At 39.5% G+C, this 18,133-nt stretch overlaps 2 protein-coding genes across 3 annotated transcripts; one reads left to right on the top strand and one right to left on the bottom strand.

Annotated features, from left to right (window-relative positions):
• The first annotated feature begins 61 nt into the window (after positions 1-61).
• Positions 62-4,128, top strand: LOC110066140 (small ribosomal subunit protein mS23-like). Its single transcript, XM_089280500.1, has 5 exons — positions 62-199; positions 275-427; positions 2,477-2,548; positions 3,248-3,353; positions 3,515-4,128. Exons 1-5 carry the CDS (start codon positions 159-161, stop codon positions 3,575-3,577), a joined length of 435 nt encoding a protein of 144 aa, XP_089136626.1. The 5' UTR covers positions 62-158; the 3' UTR covers positions 3,578-4,128.
• LOC110066169 (N-acylglucosamine 2-epimerase-like) lies at positions 4,061-17,486 on the bottom strand. Of its 2 annotated transcripts, XM_089280499.1 has the most exons (10): positions 17,368-17,483; positions 16,751-16,927; positions 12,425-12,563; positions 10,509-10,584; positions 9,695-9,770; positions 8,867-9,036; positions 7,737-7,961; positions 6,167-6,556; positions 5,700-5,787; positions 4,061-5,150 (listed from the first exon to the last, which is right to left on the bottom strand). In XM_089280499.1, the coding sequence occupies exons 1-10, from the start codon at positions 17,387-17,389 to the stop codon at positions 5,050-5,052; spliced, it is 1,464 nt and encodes a 487-aa protein (XP_089136625.1). In that variant the 5' UTR covers positions 17,390-17,483; the 3' UTR covers positions 4,061-5,049. The 2 variants fall into 2 exon arrangements, with proteins under 2 accessions (XP_089136625.1, XP_089136624.1); XM_089280498.1 differs by lacking the exon at positions 4,061-5,150 and having other exon boundaries at positions 5,166-5,787; positions 17,368-17,486.
• Between the last annotated feature and the right edge of the window lie 647 nt (positions 17,487-18,133).

Below are 18,133 nucleotides of genomic sequence, written 5' to 3'. Positions count from 1 at the left end.
TTTGTTTCCTTTTTCCAAAATTTATTTTTCCATTATTTTCATTCGACCTGCTGGGCGTTCCCAAATCCCCGCTCCCGTGATATCGCAGTATGTCTGTTCAGCGGATTGCTTCAAAAGTGCGTGGATCCAAGATGGCGGCACACACGACTGGCTGAAATATGGCGGGATCGAGACATTTGCGAGGCACTGTCCTCTCACGGTAATACTGTGATTTTGCAGCTAGCATTATGAGGTGCTTTCTATGATTATTTATTATTTCTTTCTTCTTTTTCAGTGTCAGTAACCTTCTTCGTGCTGGGGCCATATCAGAACCTTTGTGGTTTCCAGTGGTTCAGGCATTTCCTCCATTGACGGAGACGAAAATAAACAGAAAAGGCGATGAAGAGTTAATGCACAAGATAACCTACCCCGAGGATGAATTTAGAAAGTAAGGTTTGGTTTCTCTTTTTAATGCTCAACACCCGGAAAAACTGCTTTTAGTTTACTACCTTCTACAGTACGTATTAAAAGGAGGGGCCGGAATCGAAGGGAAGAAAAGTTTATGTGGCGTTTCGTTGCTTTAATTGTCAGTTTATCTTTTTCTTTTAAGTACTCACAATGTCCCCCACCACCTACTCCACCTAGGAGTATAAATGGGTACCCATTTGGAGCGCAATGGTGGGGCAAATTGACAAAATATTTTGAGGAAACCTGTGTTCAACCACATCTTATCCAAACCATAGGAATTTACAAACAAAAACGCCGCTCGTGCCACACAAACCAGAGTTAAGTACTGTCATTAATGAGCTATCTTTTTCTTTTGATTCTTTGAACTGGATCAGACTGGTTCAACTCTCCAGAGATACCAACATAAAGTAATTGAAGTCCAGGAGATTACCAATAATTTATCTCCTCAATGCCCCCCTCCCCCCAAAAAAGTTATTCAGGTGGCTTACTACAGTTTGGATGGATTATAATAGCCCAATTTGTAACTCTTTTGAAAAATGTTCCAAGATGTTTTTCCAATCTCTATTTACTGTTTGCTTAAGTCTTTTACTATTTTATGTGAAACTTCAACAATTAAGCGTCAACAAGTGGTCAAAATGAATGACCGAGTACCTAAGGAGATACCGGGGACTAGTAGGTTAAATCACCTCTTTTTCAAAATCTACCCTTATGACCCCACTTCAAAATTTCAGGAATAAGAAATTGGCTCTGATTTAACATTCATGCAAAGTAAAATGAAATCTGCAAGACAGACTTTTTCCAAACTAAGACAATGTGAAATCAAAAATAGCTCAAAATCTGTTTTACAGATTTTTCAAAAATGTTGATTCTAAACATGATTCACCGCTACAAATCAACTGTGAAAATTTCATCATGGGTTGTATGGTAGGTTTTCAAGCAGTCCTCGATCAAAGACTGGCTTTTGCAACCTTGGACAAGAATTTTAAGTGCACACTCATGTGACGCCATGTATCACGTGCAAGAAAGCAGGGGAAAATTATAACTTTTTCGCCGGTTGTTGATTGAGTTTTTTTGTCATATTTTTTGGCCCTAGGCTTAAACACATGGTTGAACAGAGTTTGAAACTATTGCTATGTATACTGAAGTGATTTAACGCCTTTCAAGTGCTGAAGTGCTTTTCGTTTCTTCTTAGGGTTACTTGTGTCATTTATGCATGTGCAATTAATACTGACATCTGGCAGGCAATCAAAGCGTGCGCTCCTGAGTCTCGGAAAAACTGTAGTAAGCCACCTTAGAAGAAGAGCTCCACCAAGTCAGCCTCAAAAACACTTCAAATATCAAAACATTTCCCGACAGAAAATGTTGAAAAAATTGGTGGAAATAAGTGTGAAAAATGTACTTTTAACACTTCCCTTTGTAACTGAGAGATGTGGTGACCCATACACTGGAAAATAGGAGATTCTGTCTCCTGGATAATCTGGGAGGGTTGGCCTCCATGCGTCATATTACAGGCTGGAGTTTTCCACTTGGCATTGTGCCAGATGTGTGAGTCACATGTAACTGGCTGGTTGGTGCACCTATCCAAACCTTGCTGATGTAGTTCTTACCCAACTTTTCCCGTATATTATGTCAACTTCTCTGATGGTACACTGTAGCATAGTAACTTTGGACTAAAGCTTTCCTTTTCCACCACAAAAGGGAGCAGGGATGGTGCAGTGATTAGAGCATTCACCATCCACCAGTACGACCTGATTTTAATCCCAGACCCAATGCCACATGTGCATTTTCTCTGGGCTCTTTTTTTTTTTCCTCTGTCAGCAAAAGCCAACACTTCAAAATTCCAGTTCAATCTGGAAATAATCAACAGATAGCTACTTTATGAATGTGTCATTGACAGTCATTCTCTGACAATTGCCATTCTAAAAAAGTGTAGTTTTTGTAGCCCTTTAATCTAAAAATTTTACTCCTATCCTTTCTATCTGTCTTTGTAGACCAAATGGTGATCTATATTATATGCCTTTAATACTAGGTACTTTTATCGGAGATTCCAAACGAATCAACCATTGTACCTTTGGGGAGATGAAACTTCTCACTGTGACAGGTAACCCAACTTAAAACTTATACTTTCGCACTTAAATAACAGAAGTGATTGATTTCTTATTTATATTTGACTTCTGGCAAATTCCCCAACTTACTCTGTAACAAAAATGCTTTTTGTGGGAAAATGCTGCAAGGTTGTGACCACTCAAGTGTCAGCACGGTATTTAGTTACGTGCTATGTCTCTAAGTTTGAGTACATGTTCCTTAGTATCACATTCAAAAATGCTTGACTGGTGGGAAAATGGCTACCTTCATTATTCTGCCCCACCCTGCTTCCACAGAGGAAAAACAACAATATTATTACAACAGTTCCTAGGGCATTCACTGATATTATTTATAACTAATGTTGTATCACAACTATATGGCAGCATATCAGGTGAGTTTGGTTGAGCCATGATTTATATATTGATTAGATGTAGTTGAGGCAAAATGCCATGGATGTCAAGACCAAATGGGCCTGATATGCTGTCCAAGCGTACCAAAAATGGTACATGCATGAATAGTTATTTACCATGAGATTATAGCCATATCTGGTCAGTGACTTGATATTGAAGGATAACCAGACAGTAGATGCAGCTTCTGATTGGCTAATTGTAAACTTGAGTATGTAAGCTGTTAAATGATATTGCATGCATAATAATATTGCATGCTTTCATCCAATTACTTTCAGCCTCAAGGATCATTTGATTTTCTTTTTCAGGTTTGTAGACACCTGCATGGACCTTGTGAACCAGGGAATGAACAAAGAGGAAGCGATTGAAAATACTGTCAAGACACTTTTTACTAGCAACACCATAACTATGCCAGTAAGTGAAATACTGCTTATCTCTTAGGACCTTTTAACATAAAATTTTCTTTGAAAACTTAACTTTCTCCTTGAATCTTGCATAGACCAGATTTTGCTTTACAATCCACCATCTTTGACAAAGCTTTTTAAATTTCAAAATTTTATTTCTGTATTATGTAGGATAATTCTAAAGATGAGAAAGATCCTTACTCAACAATTTTGGACAGTGTGAAGAAAAAATAAGGATCAAATATTTTCAAGAACAAAGAGCAAGGACAATGAATAGGTCAGCTAGAAGGATCTTTTTGAAGTCGGAGGAAGCAAGGTCTGTAGTGTATGGATGATCTTCATTTTGTGTGTGGTTTTGTTACTTCATGACAAACCTACAACCTCCTACGGTTATGCTATTTGGGCTTTTCACACAATCTTTTGTCATGAAATCTTTTTCTGTGGAATAGTAAAGATTGCATGATAAGGCCAATCTATGGCGAAGATGTTTGTGTAAGAGGCCATTTTCAATGTGGATTGATCTACTTAGTTATGGTCGTGACATATGGAAACAGTGTTTTGTTGATTCATGATACTGGCTACGACATACTGTACATGCATAATCTGCAACTGCCTCGGAAATTGCCATTTAGCACTATGCACAGATAAACAATGCCTCTACATCAAGTGCGACTTTACTTGCTCTCTAAGGCAATGATAAAGAAGGACGACTTGAAATGAATGAATCACACAGTCTAGCAGGTTTATTCAATTTAAAATAAAAATAAATTTCAATTCTTGGAGTAGTTACATGTTACAATCTTGTCTATATATTGTTAAGTATCTCAATGTACAATTCCATGTCTACTATAGTTTTATACAAATAAGTAGATGATTACTGTGATTTACCTAACTGTCCAAACTCTAATTTAATAACTATGGTAAAATACATTATGTTCTCCTCATTTTGACACTTGTTAGTAGACAAAAAGCCTTGTTTTTTAGTTTTTCCGTTTTTTGTTCCGGAGTGTTTTGTGTATTGTAAAGGCAGTTACATCTTCCTTTTAGCACCAAGGCTTCTGATGAGTAGTTAAACACTCATCATCGTCTATTTTATTGCTTGTTTCTTTTCAGTAAACTTTACCTTACAAATATTTAAACATATTTACTCCCAATGTGCTTTGATTTTTCTGATTTGTTACCATGAATCAATAATGATAGAGGGTATAATTCTGACCTAAGGTTTTTCTTAATGTTATTTAGAATTAAATGAGCCTTTGAGATAATTTGCAGTGATGCAAATAATAGTATTCTGACCTAAAGTTTTTCTTAATGTCATTTAGAATTAAATGAGCCTTTGAGATAATTTGCAGTGATGCAAATAATAAATCGCAATATTGGTTTTCTGAATACCAGTTAACACAATTCATAACTTATCAGTTCTTTATATTTCCATTTAGACCTTTTCTTGATTTACATATTTGTGCTCATTTGTTGTGAGATATGTGCAGTAATGTATACTACGTGGAACTAAGCATTGATTTTAAAGCCTTTCAATACACTTCTAGCTCATACTTGTTTTATTTTATTAAGCAAACATAAGATTAGATAACTTCTCTCAGCCTCACTCACAGTTCTTGAATATAATGAGCGAAAATCACAGCCAAGCTTGGATATTCCTGCTTTTGATGTTGTTTTTCTTTTCATTGAACCTATCGAATGTAGGTTCAATTGCCATTGATCATGCCGTTTGTCAATGGTTCTTCTTCCAACAGTCCCTTTAACATCTTGATACACATGTGAAGGCACCGAGGAACATGGAAACAGCCTGTGGAATATTTGTAAAATGTAATCTAGTTATTGTAAACTGAAACATTCCTTTCATTTCAATGGTCACAACAAACTTGAAAAGTTTCATGATCTGTCCTTCAGTATATAAACGTTAGTAGAGGCGCGGTGGCCTCATTTTTTGTGCGCTTGACTTGCGACTGAGCGGTTCAAGTTCGAGCCCTGACCGGTGACATTGTGCTGTGTTCGTGGGCAAGACACTTTACTCTCACAGTGCCTCTCTCCACCCAGGTGAATGAATGGGTACTGGTGAATTTAATGCTGGGGGGGAACCATGCGAATCATGGACTAGCATCCCACCTAGGAAGGAGTAGAAATACTCCTAGTCGCTTCATGCTACAGAAACTAGAGGTATGCGCCATTCTGATGGGCCACTTGGCTCTTATCCAGATTTTACCTATAATAGGTTCAAACAATAAGCCTAATGTAATCAACCAATCAGATGCCAAACTAAAACCAACCGCGACTTGGTCGTGTGCGTTTTGTTCGTGTGCTTTGTTTGAAAGAGAGTTTATACAGTCAAACTTGCCTTTAAATGGCCCCCCTTTGAAAGTGTGCGTGACTTCTCCTTTTTGGTTAAGATAACCAAACCACTCACCATACTGAGGATCCGAGAACTGAAAAGAAAATAGAACAGCTATCAGTTTGATTCAGTTTGCTTGACATGTACATGTATATGGCCGTAGCACTTAAATCCTGTAAATCTTAAGTGAAAGAGGAGGGGAAAGGGCTTGAGGCAACTTCCCATTATTCCATATTCCACTTTCTAGAATTCTTAAACAACTCTTTAGTTTTAATTAGTTCTTGCTCAGTGATGTAATGCCCAGGTGGGGTGACTTCCAAGTAGAAGGGCAAAAAGTTGGTTAGATACAGTAGCTGTTTTAATCGTGGGTTTTGTCAACTGGTGTTTATAACATTAGAAATTTTAACTGCCTGGGTCTATGGATGAAAACATGATGGGTGCTATAATTGTGAAAAGAAATTCCAATCACTAACATGTGAGAACGTGTACTGGAAAACAAGATCAAACTTCTCTATGAAGCGTTGGTCTCTGGTCTCCTTGTAAGCCATAAGAAGTGCAATAAGCGCTTCAGCATGAGGCCACCACAGTTTCATGTTCCACTCGAGCTGGGTCGGTGAGAAGCCACTTGCGTCCAAATAATAAAGGATACCGCCATACATGTCGTCCCATCCAGTATCGAAGGACTGTTCAATGAACTTGTCGATGGCGATTCTTGCCAGCTCGTAGTTTTGCGTCCTTTTAGCATACTGAAGTAGAAACCATCCTGCTTCAATGGCGTGGCCGGGGTTGAGGAGTCGACCCTCTGCACCAGAGATCTCTTTGCCTTCTTTTGTGACTTTTTCAAGCACCACTCTTCCTTTCCTCTAAGGATATTAAGTGAACATACACATTCTTTTTGCAGGTCTCGCACATTTCTCATAGTACAAGTTGGGAGATTTTGGTCGGTGATCAAATGCAATGCAGTTTGTTTTTTGTTACGTGTTTCGTATATCGAAGTTTTTTTGGTTAAAACTAATACGAACTGATTAATGAGAAACAAGATACCGAAGCAGAGTCAATGTTTTAGCAATCGCAAGCTTTCGACGCTGTCACAGTGTCTTTCTCAAGTGAATGTGGCGGGAATCTATTTGTCACATGAGCGTGGGTGAACCAAGTCACGGGCCAAAACATCCCCGGTATCTTGTTTCTTATTATGTTTACTACAGAGTCGCGAAACACTATCTTAACTGGATAATGTGAATTACTTTTTTAATGAATGCATATACAAAGCTATCAGCTGATAAACACCCTGGGAAACGCGAGATAACTTCATTCAGACTGTTTGAACCCTAGCATGTCTGTTTTAAACTAACATGCTTGGGTCCAAGCGATTTGTTTGTTAAGTGTACTACGATTCAGTACCTGAATTAGTTGGATAATAGTTTTCTAGCTTATAGGCCAGCGAATGCCATTGACTAGTTATATTAACGAGAAAATTTCTTTCAGTGTACTATTTATTTCGCCATTAATGTTAAAAAATGTTAAAAGTTGAATGTTTATAGTGGTCGATGTGCTTAGTTACAGCTAGATAGTTCTCAGGCATACCACTTAAACTGAAAGAAATAAATATCTCAAATAAACATGACAGGCTTAAAAATCCCAACTGGCGGGAGGCAGACCAGTTGGCTGTTTACAAGCATGACCGAGGAGTTGAACTTTGGTCTACCGAGAAACAACTCCCGCTTAGTAACAGAGCGGGACTTGAACCCGCGACCTCCAGATTTCAACTCCGGCGCCCTAGCCACTCGGCCACGCTGACTCCCTCCCCCAATAATATGTGTGCTCGATGAGGAAAGCCTGCCGACCTAGAGCAAGTTTTGATTTGGAATAAAACCATCGTCTAGAAAATCAGCCTACAAAAATGAGGATAGCATTGTGACGTATAGCCTCTTACGCAGAAGTCCAATCGGCTCGTCACGCAATCCTCCTTCGCTGAGGGGAAAGATTGCGTAACGAGCCATAAGGACATCTGCGTGAGAGGCTAAATGAAGTGTTTCTATTTACCTGTAAGTGTTTCAAAATCTGCTGCACTGCCCACTCTTCATCTTCGCAGTACGTCTGACGAAGTTCCTCATCATCTCGGCATACCTCATCGATCACATACAACAGCATCATTGGTACAGCCAGGGGATTTGCGGCCTCTTGCCCTGACAGTTTGGGACGGCCTAGCTCGGCGTCGTCAACACGTGCCCAGTGTGTTACCAGTGATAACATCCTGAGGGCTTCCTCCTGAAATGAAGATGGTTTGCTCTCTCGGGTGGTAACCTGCGAACAGGCTCACCTTTGAGTCACGCGCGTAGCCTGCGAGTAGGTTCACCTTTGAGTCACACGCGCGTAGCCTGCGGGCAGAATCATTTTCGTGTCACACGCCCGAGCGAGGAGCGAGTGGGACGAGGCTTTTCTCGCGACGCGCGTGTGCTTCCCAAACCTGAGCTGGCTACTCGGGTGGTACATTTCTTTTCGGGTGTAAATAGATTAGATGACTGGAAACGGTCATGGTTCTATTTTTGCAACCATCGGCCATTTTTTCCCGCCTCAAGACTGTCCAATCTCTAATCCAAACAAGACGATCAGTTCCTGTTTTCTACGTTTCTTCTCTGAGAGCAAAAGCTAACCTATACGTTTTGTTATTTACTTTACTTGATTTGGTTACCGTCAAATGTTGTGGGTTTTTTATGCGTTTTTCATTGCAGTGTGTTTTTGAACCGCCATGAACGGATTCCTTTTAGCGTTTTTGTTGAAGTGGAGGAATTTCCAATTGACCGTTGATATTCCCTCAGTTTGCTTTTTATTTCTCACATGCTTCGCTTTGTTGTTAGTTCAAAATCCACTCGTACAAGTTTTCTGATCTAACCAATGAAAACAAAGAGATTTTCTTCAAACCAATGAAATCCAAAACCTGCTCTGATTGGTTCATTGCAAAAAAAAATTGGGTGCGTAGTGATTGGTCAAATGCGATGACACAGGCCAGTGATTAGATAACTGACAGCAACCTCGTTCCCAGGCTCTCTCCTCTACCTCCCTTGTCGCCTGAGAACGAGTTTGAACTAACAGCGCCCTGCAGGAACTTGGCGGTAAAGAAATTGGAGCGTGCATTTTTTTGTTGCCAATGTTTTTAGTGGTAGGTTTCGTACCTTGTACTTTGAGAGATTGCTTGCTCGCGCCAGTTCAGCCATTGCGATCACATAGAAACACTCAGTGAAGATTGTTCTTTGAATTTTAATTGGTTCTCCCTCAGCTGTGACTTGGAAATAACAGCGTCCGTCATCAGGTCTCTTAATGTGGTTTAAGAGAAATTCGCCACCTAAAATGACACAAAAAAATCCCTTAGCTACTGTTCATCTAAACATACATGTGCCTTAAATTCAGGTAAACCGTCTTTCTCTTCACTTTACCGGTATCGCAGAGGTCGGGTTCAAATCCCGTTCAGGCCTGAATTTTTTTCAGGCTTTAATTTCACAACTGCTTAAATTGTGCATATAACTGTGATGATCAATGATGTCTTCATATCTTTTTCCGCAGTTTAAATATATGATCTTTCATATATTCACTTGTGGTTGTTAAACGTCTTCGAACTCGGAAAAGTTTATGGGTTAATTATTTCTCGCGACCAAATTCAGGGGAATGGACAATTTGCCTTGCTATGTAGTTGTTAACTGAAGGTTGCTGTCGCCCAAGGGGCCTCAAGGCAAGATTTAAGAGGTACACTTAGGAGAGCGGTTGAAGAAAACGTTGAGGTAGATTTGATGAATTTTCCATCTTTTGTCAGGGCAGTTTCGCTTTCTAGTTCCCACCCCACCCCCCCCCCCCCCCGAACAAAAAGACCCAGATAAGTATAAGGACAGCTGTTTTAGCTGTGAGTTTTTTTGCTTAACTTTGTAGTATTTTAGTTGTTCTTTGTCACGAATATTTTCAAAACTATATACGGGAGTGTCGTCAGTTAAATAAATTCTTCCAAGTACCTGATAATGCAGCTTTAAGGACCTTTGTTTTGCCATATTTCGAATTTTCGTTGTAAAGTTTGGAGTACATCCATACCTACGATAGAAAAATGCCATTCTTTAGTGATACTCTTGCTAAAACAGGCTCAAGGCTAAAGTTAACAATTTATGGCTCCCAATGTACTGCACACAAGTATAGATAAGATATTGTTAACATCGCTTTTACGTTATTAAACTTTGATGGTGTTGATATTTCTTTCGTTGTCTTCGTGTTTTTAGTTACTTCGTGAAGGCCATAGACTCTTTTCATAAATGGCTACCAATTTAAACTTCTTTTGTATGCATTTAAATCAGCCTCACCACACCTCTTTACTGTAAAGTTCAGACTAAGCTCCTTAGTGAAGGAAACTTTCACTAAAACTCAACTAATCGACTCAGAAATGAGGTTAGTCAGGATATAATTGGCAGCCTTTTATGACAGGTCTATGTTAGTTGTTCCATGTTCCTTTATGCAGCATGTGCATTTCTTAGGATTAATCTATTGTCTTGTAAGTTCTTCTGTTGCTCATCCAATCAGAGCGAGCATACCTTTTTTTCAACCAATCAGGTGCAAGACCTAAACCAAACGCGACTTGGCTTTTGTTTGTTTTCCCGCGCTTTGTACGGACTGCATGCTTTTGTTATTGAGTTCTGATTGGTTCGTTGCGTGACGTGCTTTTTTTTGTGTGTGTGTGATTGGCTAGATGTGATTCTGTTGGTTTTGGTTTTACGACTGTCCTTTGAAAAGCGATTAAAGTTAAATTGCATAAGAAAGTTCTGCTTCATCAAGACACACCTGTCTTCCCTCGAGCCAGCCGTACTTGGAGCCGTCGTAAACTTTGCCATCTCTACCCAGACAGACATAATAACCTCTGCAATCCAAAAAAAAAAAAAAAAAAAAACGGTTATCACTTACGGCAAAGGATTACGCGGCTTTACAGGAGCTCAGTCACGAAACTTTAAGTTGTTTTGGCCACATATAAAATTACATTTGAATTAAAGGAAACATGAAAATAATAGTTTACTAAGATAGAAAAACACCAAAGAGATAATAATAAGCCATAAGGGAACAGGGTTGGTTAAGGATGGAGAAGATTGACACGGATTACAAACGACAAGATTGAAAACTTTTCAAGATACGCAAACTGTGACGTACTTCTTTGAGAGCGTCGGCACGAATGCCACGAACGCAGTTCAAGCTGTCGTTCATAATTTTCTCTAATCTGTCTTGAATTTAATCAGCCTTGTTCAGGAGATTTTTGGTTTGCCTGTACCATTTTGGCTGTGTTTTTTCTTCCTTAGCTAGGCTTTGTTTAGTACTCATTTGTTTCCTTTGATTTCAAGGAAAAATGGAGTGAGGATTGTCAAAACTGTCTCGGCATGGCGGAAACGGATTGCGAATTAAAGTTACATTAAATTATGAACTTTCACGAAACAGGAAGTTTTAATTAATTGCTCTATCATTAAGTAAATTACGGTGCATTGAGATGTGTAAGCGAATCCTCTTTACTGCGAAGTTTAGACTAAGCTCCTTATTGAAGAAACTTTCAAAAATGCGCTAAAACGTGACCCGTAGCATCATCATCACCCGTCCACAGTGCGCCGAAGAAATCTGAAGCTCTATTTCTACGGTTAGGCCTACCGTCCACACTAATCCTTCACGAAAACGGAGCTTTTCGAAAACGCTCTTCCAACCGGAGGAATTTGAAAACGCTGGCTTTGTGTTTTAGTGTGGACGGAAAACATTTTGAAAACGGGGCTTTTCGAAAACGATGAAGTCACGAAATAACATGTGATTCCCCAGCCCGAGTTTTATTCTCAAACACAAATCCAAAATGAACGGTGATTGTTGCGGTTTCGAATTTCTCTGGCGTAGTGTAGATGGAGTGGAAAACATTTGATGCGTTTTTCAGAGTGAAATTAACCTCCGTTTTCAAATACTCTGGCGTAGTGTGGACAAGGCCTAAACATACATAGCGCTCATCACCCACATTGGAAGCGAGTTACCAAAAATATCCAGCTTTTTATTGTCATGCAGTTTTTGGAATTTTAAGTCTCGTAGATCTCTGAACACTATCAATAGGGTTTGTACTTGGACCAATATGGTGCATGTCGTCATATGATGTAGATTACTGAACGAAATATTTAGCAACGCAATATCTATAGTAAACGATTTACACTAATTTACTCAGCGTAATAAAAGATCGTGATACATTTAAATTGGGATAATTGACGGATTTGGCGATAATTTGCGATAAAATTGATGAATTCAAGTGGTCGGTTGAAGATTTGGCCTATCATGTAAAATTTGATAGATTTTTGACTAGAACTAAATCACTAGATTACGATTATTGAATTTTCAACATTTGAAATGCCAAATGTTAAATGTTCGAAATTTGGCATGAAATTTTCAATTAAGATATGTTACGTCAAGTTTTGATTAATTACTGCCAAATTCAATACCTTTCACATCAAGGGTAAACGACTCACAGTGTGAGAACTCAACATGAATCGAAGATCGAACTATAAACTACCAAAAACTTTGTTGTTTCCAATGTCGGCAACTGCAAATTATGGAACAAATTGTCTTACTTGAAAACAAACGGTTAATGAAGGAAGGCGGTCATTGAAGTCCTTCGGATTTGGTTGAGAAATCATCCATATCTTATTAAATTAGCTCAAACAATCTTAGTGTTTGATATTCTTACTTACCCGTTTCTTTTATCACCGGAATTTTCCAGCCAGAAATTCATAGTTCGGTCTAGTTCCTCTTCCATTCTGGCCAAGTAGTTCTCCAGTTTGTCGCGAAAGACGCCCATGTCTGCTGGCAAACCTCTGAACTGGCCAAGCTCTGCATGTAGAATTCAGATTATTGAAATAGGTTAAATTCTTTTACATAGCAATTAACGGGTCACTTAAACAACCTCTGTAACCGTGGGAACATTTCGAAATCCTATGTCTTGTGTTTAGCGAAAGACCCAGCTTTCAATTTGCCTTCAGAACTTTAATCCATCGTCACACACATCTCGCTTATAATCCGCAAATTGACTCAAATTGCCTCCTTCCGCAGTAAATACCGCAAAATAAACTCTTTCATCCGGTATAGCTTTGAATTATTTTCAAGTTTTTGCTGAACTACAGTCGCATACAGAGAAAAATTGCAAAAGGAAGACCTTCTCAAGAAAAGAAATTGTTTCCTTTCAACATTCGCTCGCGTAGACCTGTATACAACTTGTATCTGGTATTCTTGCTGACCTCTAATTAAGCAGAGAGGGTTAACAGCTTACACTGATCGTGTAATAACACGAATCGATCCTATATATTCCGCAGCTTAGTATTATGGCGAGAACGAAGGAACTGATATTTCGTTAAGTAGCTATGAACCCAACCCTTCTGGAATGACGTAGAACAGTCTTAAAAGAACGCGGTTGTTTACATTGAAGGTTTAAATTAGAAATCCTATCTTGAGTGAGGGCGCGCAGAAGTTTTTTGCAACTATTTCCTCACGCGATGTTTGCGGAATGTAAACTGTGAGTCGCGCACGCTGAGCAACTCCTGAGATCATGTACCGGCGGAGTTTGGCAACGATGCAACAAACGATAACTGCACCTTAAACATAATCAAGGAATAAAATGTAATATTGCTCTTACTAAAAGAGCGCAATTTCACTTTATTTCGTAAAGAGCGAATATTACCAATCTTGCAATTAAGATGTACCAAATTATGGAAAGCTATTTCTAAAATTGTACAATGATTACGCCACATGGATTACAATTTAAACGAGATCCTCTACGTGTCATGCCAAGAACAGAATGGTTGAAATAATTGAATAGTTTTATTTTACAATTACTTTGTGAAGTTTTTCATTAAAATGTTAACTGCAGGTCAACAACGTCGAGATTGAGATTTTACAAATAATTACACCGTATTTAAAATAGGCTGGGCTTAAAAGTAGAATTGACTTAGTTGGTAGAACGTCAAATACAAGAAGCAACCGCGTTAGAAACGGTAACATTCGAGGTAAAATGTTTCTTGCAACTCGAAACTTTCGCATAAAACTGCATCGTTTACAGAGCTCTCACAGAAATCACCGAACAATAATATTGTTTAAGTTTTCACTTACCTCTTAATTAATGTTTTGGAAACGTTTGAATAAGAACAGCAGCGAAGTCTAATCTGGAGCAGTGAAAGTATTTGGACCTCAAGACCCCAGTTAGTGCTAGTAACACTAACAACGCCAGCGCAAAGAGGATTAAGTTTGATATTGAGCTGTTATTGCACGGTGCGGTCAATATAGGTTTCTAATTTCATAACATGTATGGTAATTATAGCGTGGCCGTCGACTCATGCCCTTGAGCCGTGTTGAGTGTGTGGGCAAAACAATTGACAGAAATGGTCTGCTCTTCCGACAACAAGTCAAGTGTAACGGTTGCGGAGAATTGGTGAACTTTCGTTTCATTTACAAACGGGCCACGCTGTCTATTTTGGGCTCAAAACGGCATGCTCTCCATGCTGTTTTTTTTTTTTTGTTTTGTTTTTGTTTTTTTTCTTTTGAAATAGGAAAACCTTATGAACTTGAGCAAAATGTTGAGAGCATTTTTTTTTACGAAATCAATGTTGTTTACCAAGGCTTTTAAAAAGTTCCTTTTCAAAGCAACTGGAGCTGATCTTGCACAGGTGGCCGCGTATTTTCAAGTTTGTTTGCATTGCAGTCCATTATCCTCACTTTGTACGGCTGTAGCGTTTAATTTTCGCTCTTAAATCTCATTTAATAAGAACCGGTTCAGCTTAAAAATTGAAACAAGTTCTGATCTGGAAATCCGAAAAAAAGAAAACGCTTCATAGAATGTAAAGAATTATGCAGTATTTTGAGCACACAGAACCTGAAGAAAATGAGAAGAGAAGAGTGTGTGTTTGCTTAGAATGGATATTTTAAACATATTTATATGTTTCTTATAACAGGAAGGGACCACGCCCATAAGGACCAGCTGTTAGCCAAGAAGCTGAGCTGTTATGCTCCGGGGAGTTGGGGGTGGGGGGTGGGGGGTGGGGACTCCCATATGAAAAGGTCGGGCATGCTCGTCGGAAAATATGAATTAAACCCCTAAGGAAGGGCAATCTGGGCGTGGCAGGAGCTTTATTTGACCCCTAATAATAGACTAGATTACCAGCCGCTGTTCAGGAAGGGAGCCTGCGCTAGTAGACCGGACTCGAGAGATCGTCGGAAATAGAGCCTGAAAACAGAAATGGGAACATTTTTGTTATTATTTTTTCTCCGAGTGCACCCTAAAAGATAATTTGGCGGCTAACCATATTGGCGTTTCGTCCTGAACACCCTAAGTGAAACCAGAATCCTTGATATATACCCCTGAGCGAGACGACGAGCATCCCCATATATGTGCTCTATATCAGGAGTACCCCTTCCCACCCCCCCACCCCAACCCGCGGTTAGACTACTGAGAGGCTGAGCTTCAAAATCAACTTAACAAGTTTAGTTATAAAGGCTAAACCAGCATTTCAAGGGTCAAAATATATACTTCGTTACAAAGATTTTTCTGTGTAGCGAATTCTTCCAAAAACGACAATACGTGATGATGTGATTGTTGACTTGTGTTAGTAGGCTTCGTCTTTCCAGTTTTGCTTGTTTACTTTTCGTACCATCTTATGCTGATTTTAGTTTCTTATATATTGCTATCTGTATAACTGATAGCAATACTGAGTATTTTGTCCTCAGTCAGTAGTAAACAGGAAGGAGTTTGGGTTACTTTGGAGAAATGATTGTGGATTTTTCACTCGACAAGGGTTTACCAGAAATCAATAAAGTTGTTTGCCTTCAGGGTTGCTTCATTTCTCTTTCCCCGATGATGCTTCGTATTGATCTTTTTTCCTTTTGCGTGATTCTGTTTCATCATCTTATCTTTAACAAACCGACACTTGAAGTGTTTACATTGTAGTGCTCATTTATTGAAATCAGTCTTTCCCAGAATATCTTAAAAGTACAGTAAACACCACTGATATACATGTATTTCATTGAAAAGAAAGCATGCAGCGGAACCTCTATGTAACGAACCTCTGTATAACGAACGGTATTCTGCGCCCCAATAATGGTAAAGTAAAGAAAAGAAGGTGTTTACATAATAAAAGAGGTCAAGTTTGGCACACCAACATGGCCGCCGTTTCATTGCTTTGGAACACCAAAATGGCTGCCGTGACGTCATGTGAAAATGCTCTGTATGGAAGAGAAGTCCGATATTACGGAATCTTGCCATAACAAACATATTTTGCCAGTTCATTAGCCATTCGTTATATGAAGGTTTCACTGTATCATATATATTATCATGAGGAACTGATACTGGAAAGAAAGAAGTCCAAGAGGGTCCAACATAGACCTTTACAATTCCGCATTCCGCCTCTATTTTAGCTCAATCCCGCCATCCCGCCACAGTCAGAATGTTTCTCCCGAACCCGCCTGGTTAAACGTGTCAGTTCATTGCGTAACGTCCGTGACGTATGACTTTCTATCTTTTATTCCGCATCCCGCATCCCACCGAAGTATATTTACCCCGTATCCCGCCATTAAAATTTTTGTTATCCCGCATCCCGCATTAATTTTTATTCTCATCCTGCATCCCGCCAAACCTATACTGGACCCTCAATCTCGTTTCCAGAGCCTTTGCAACGACTGGCCATGTCGCTGACCAGTATGACCGAAGCCTCTAGGATCTACCCATCCCTTCCCTTTTCCCGCGTTCTAAGTTTTATTGCGCACACGTTATGCTAACCGATTCGTGAAACTCGACAGATCTCAACAGCCAACCCTAGACACGACGTTCACACTTTTAACAGAACAATAGTTGCAATATAATCAAATTGCACATACTGTATTACAAACATCTTGTTTCTCTTAGTCTTTTCATGCATATGGAACCCTCTGTTTGTCTGTATTTATTAGTGTGACCTGGTCTTCCGTATTCCTTCATATCCAGCGTGACATTTTCTCTTAAAATATTTTGTTCTCACTCCTACGCAATAACTAACCTTGTGTTTTCTTTCTTGGCCTCAAGTTGTAAAATGTCTTGCTCGACCCTGCCTTGTAACGTGGCGTTGTGTGACTTGTAAGATTATCTTTTAACTGGCTACGAGTTACACGTTTGCTTCTTGCAGCATTTCCTTTCTTGATCTTATATGATTTCCACTTTTTTCCTTGCTCTCGTCCTATTAACCAGCATTCAAACGAAATTAAAAAATATATATATATTCTGGCGATCACGTTATGTTGTGCAACTGATTGTTTAAGGCTGCAAAAGTGGGAAAAGATAAACTTAAGTCCGATATGAAACGTCCATACCGAGACAAAGGCAGAGAGGCCCGTGTACAGCTACAGCTGAAAAAGTTGGCTGTTAACTCGGATTTTATTTTTCTCCTCTTCCTAGCTTTGGCAGTTAAAACTGTGTCATGACCATCAATGTTATGCAGACAACTGCCGACAGGTAGAAATACATATACACATCAGATTGTTGTAATAATAAAACTAAAGCATTAGGAAAGTTTCGAAATTATGTACCCAGCCTATAATACTACACAGTGTACTACAGTAACACAAAGGATACAACATACTACTTCGAGAAAAAATTAAGAGAATTTGTACACAATACCTGGGACAAAAGTGGGTGCCATCTTGAGCTGGCGCAGTGAGTGGATCCACGACAAAGCTTAGAGAAATTTGTTCTGATGCAGCTTAAGACTTGCGTGATTTTTACGTTGGATTGCGTGATGTCTCGCTTTCAATCGTAATAATTTTCATCCTGGCAAAGTACAAGCGATGCGGGGGTTGGGTGGGTGGGGGGGCTGATGGGGAGAAGGGTATTCGAAAACTCCAAGAGAAAATGAAAACTCCCATTTAAATATTTCCAAAGAAAGGGGATTTTTCTTCGTCGCAAGAAGACGGCTATACCCCATGCACGAATTATTCGTTCCGACTACGGTTTATGTTGTTTTTCGCCCGCTTCTAATCGTTTGTCCCCAGTGCACCGCTTGAACCGTTTCATCACGCAGCTATTCATTACCGTCATTTCTCTGCTTGGCAGTGCGTTAAAAGGAGACATTTCACGTTGCCCATCCTTCGAATTGAGAAAGTTAACAAAAATGAAAGCGTGGTTGACCTTAGTTTTGGTTGCATTGGCATGCATTGCAGGCGTAGGAAGGGGAAGGAAGAGAGGAACTGTGCGCAAGGAGAGGGCCAATCCCTTTCTCCCTTCCGTTTCTGCGCTTGCTACACAGGCTTAATTCACCCCCTCCCCGGCCCCCCACAAAAGGAGGAAATTCAATGACCCATCCAGACTGTAGGCTAAGGCTTCGTCCACACCACGCCGGAGGAATTTGAAACCGCAACAATCACCATTTTTCACCATTTTGGATTTG

Source organism: Orbicella faveolata, unplaced genomic scaffold, assembly GCF_042242905.1.
Source record: "Orbicella faveolata isolate gen_17 unplaced genomic scaffold, um_ofav_v1 contig_47, whole genome shotgun sequence".
NCBI classification, from domain to species: domain Eukaryota; kingdom Metazoa; phylum Cnidaria; class Anthozoa; order Scleractinia; family Merulinidae; genus Orbicella; species Orbicella faveolata.
This window is presented reverse-complemented; position numbering and strand designations above follow the sequence as displayed.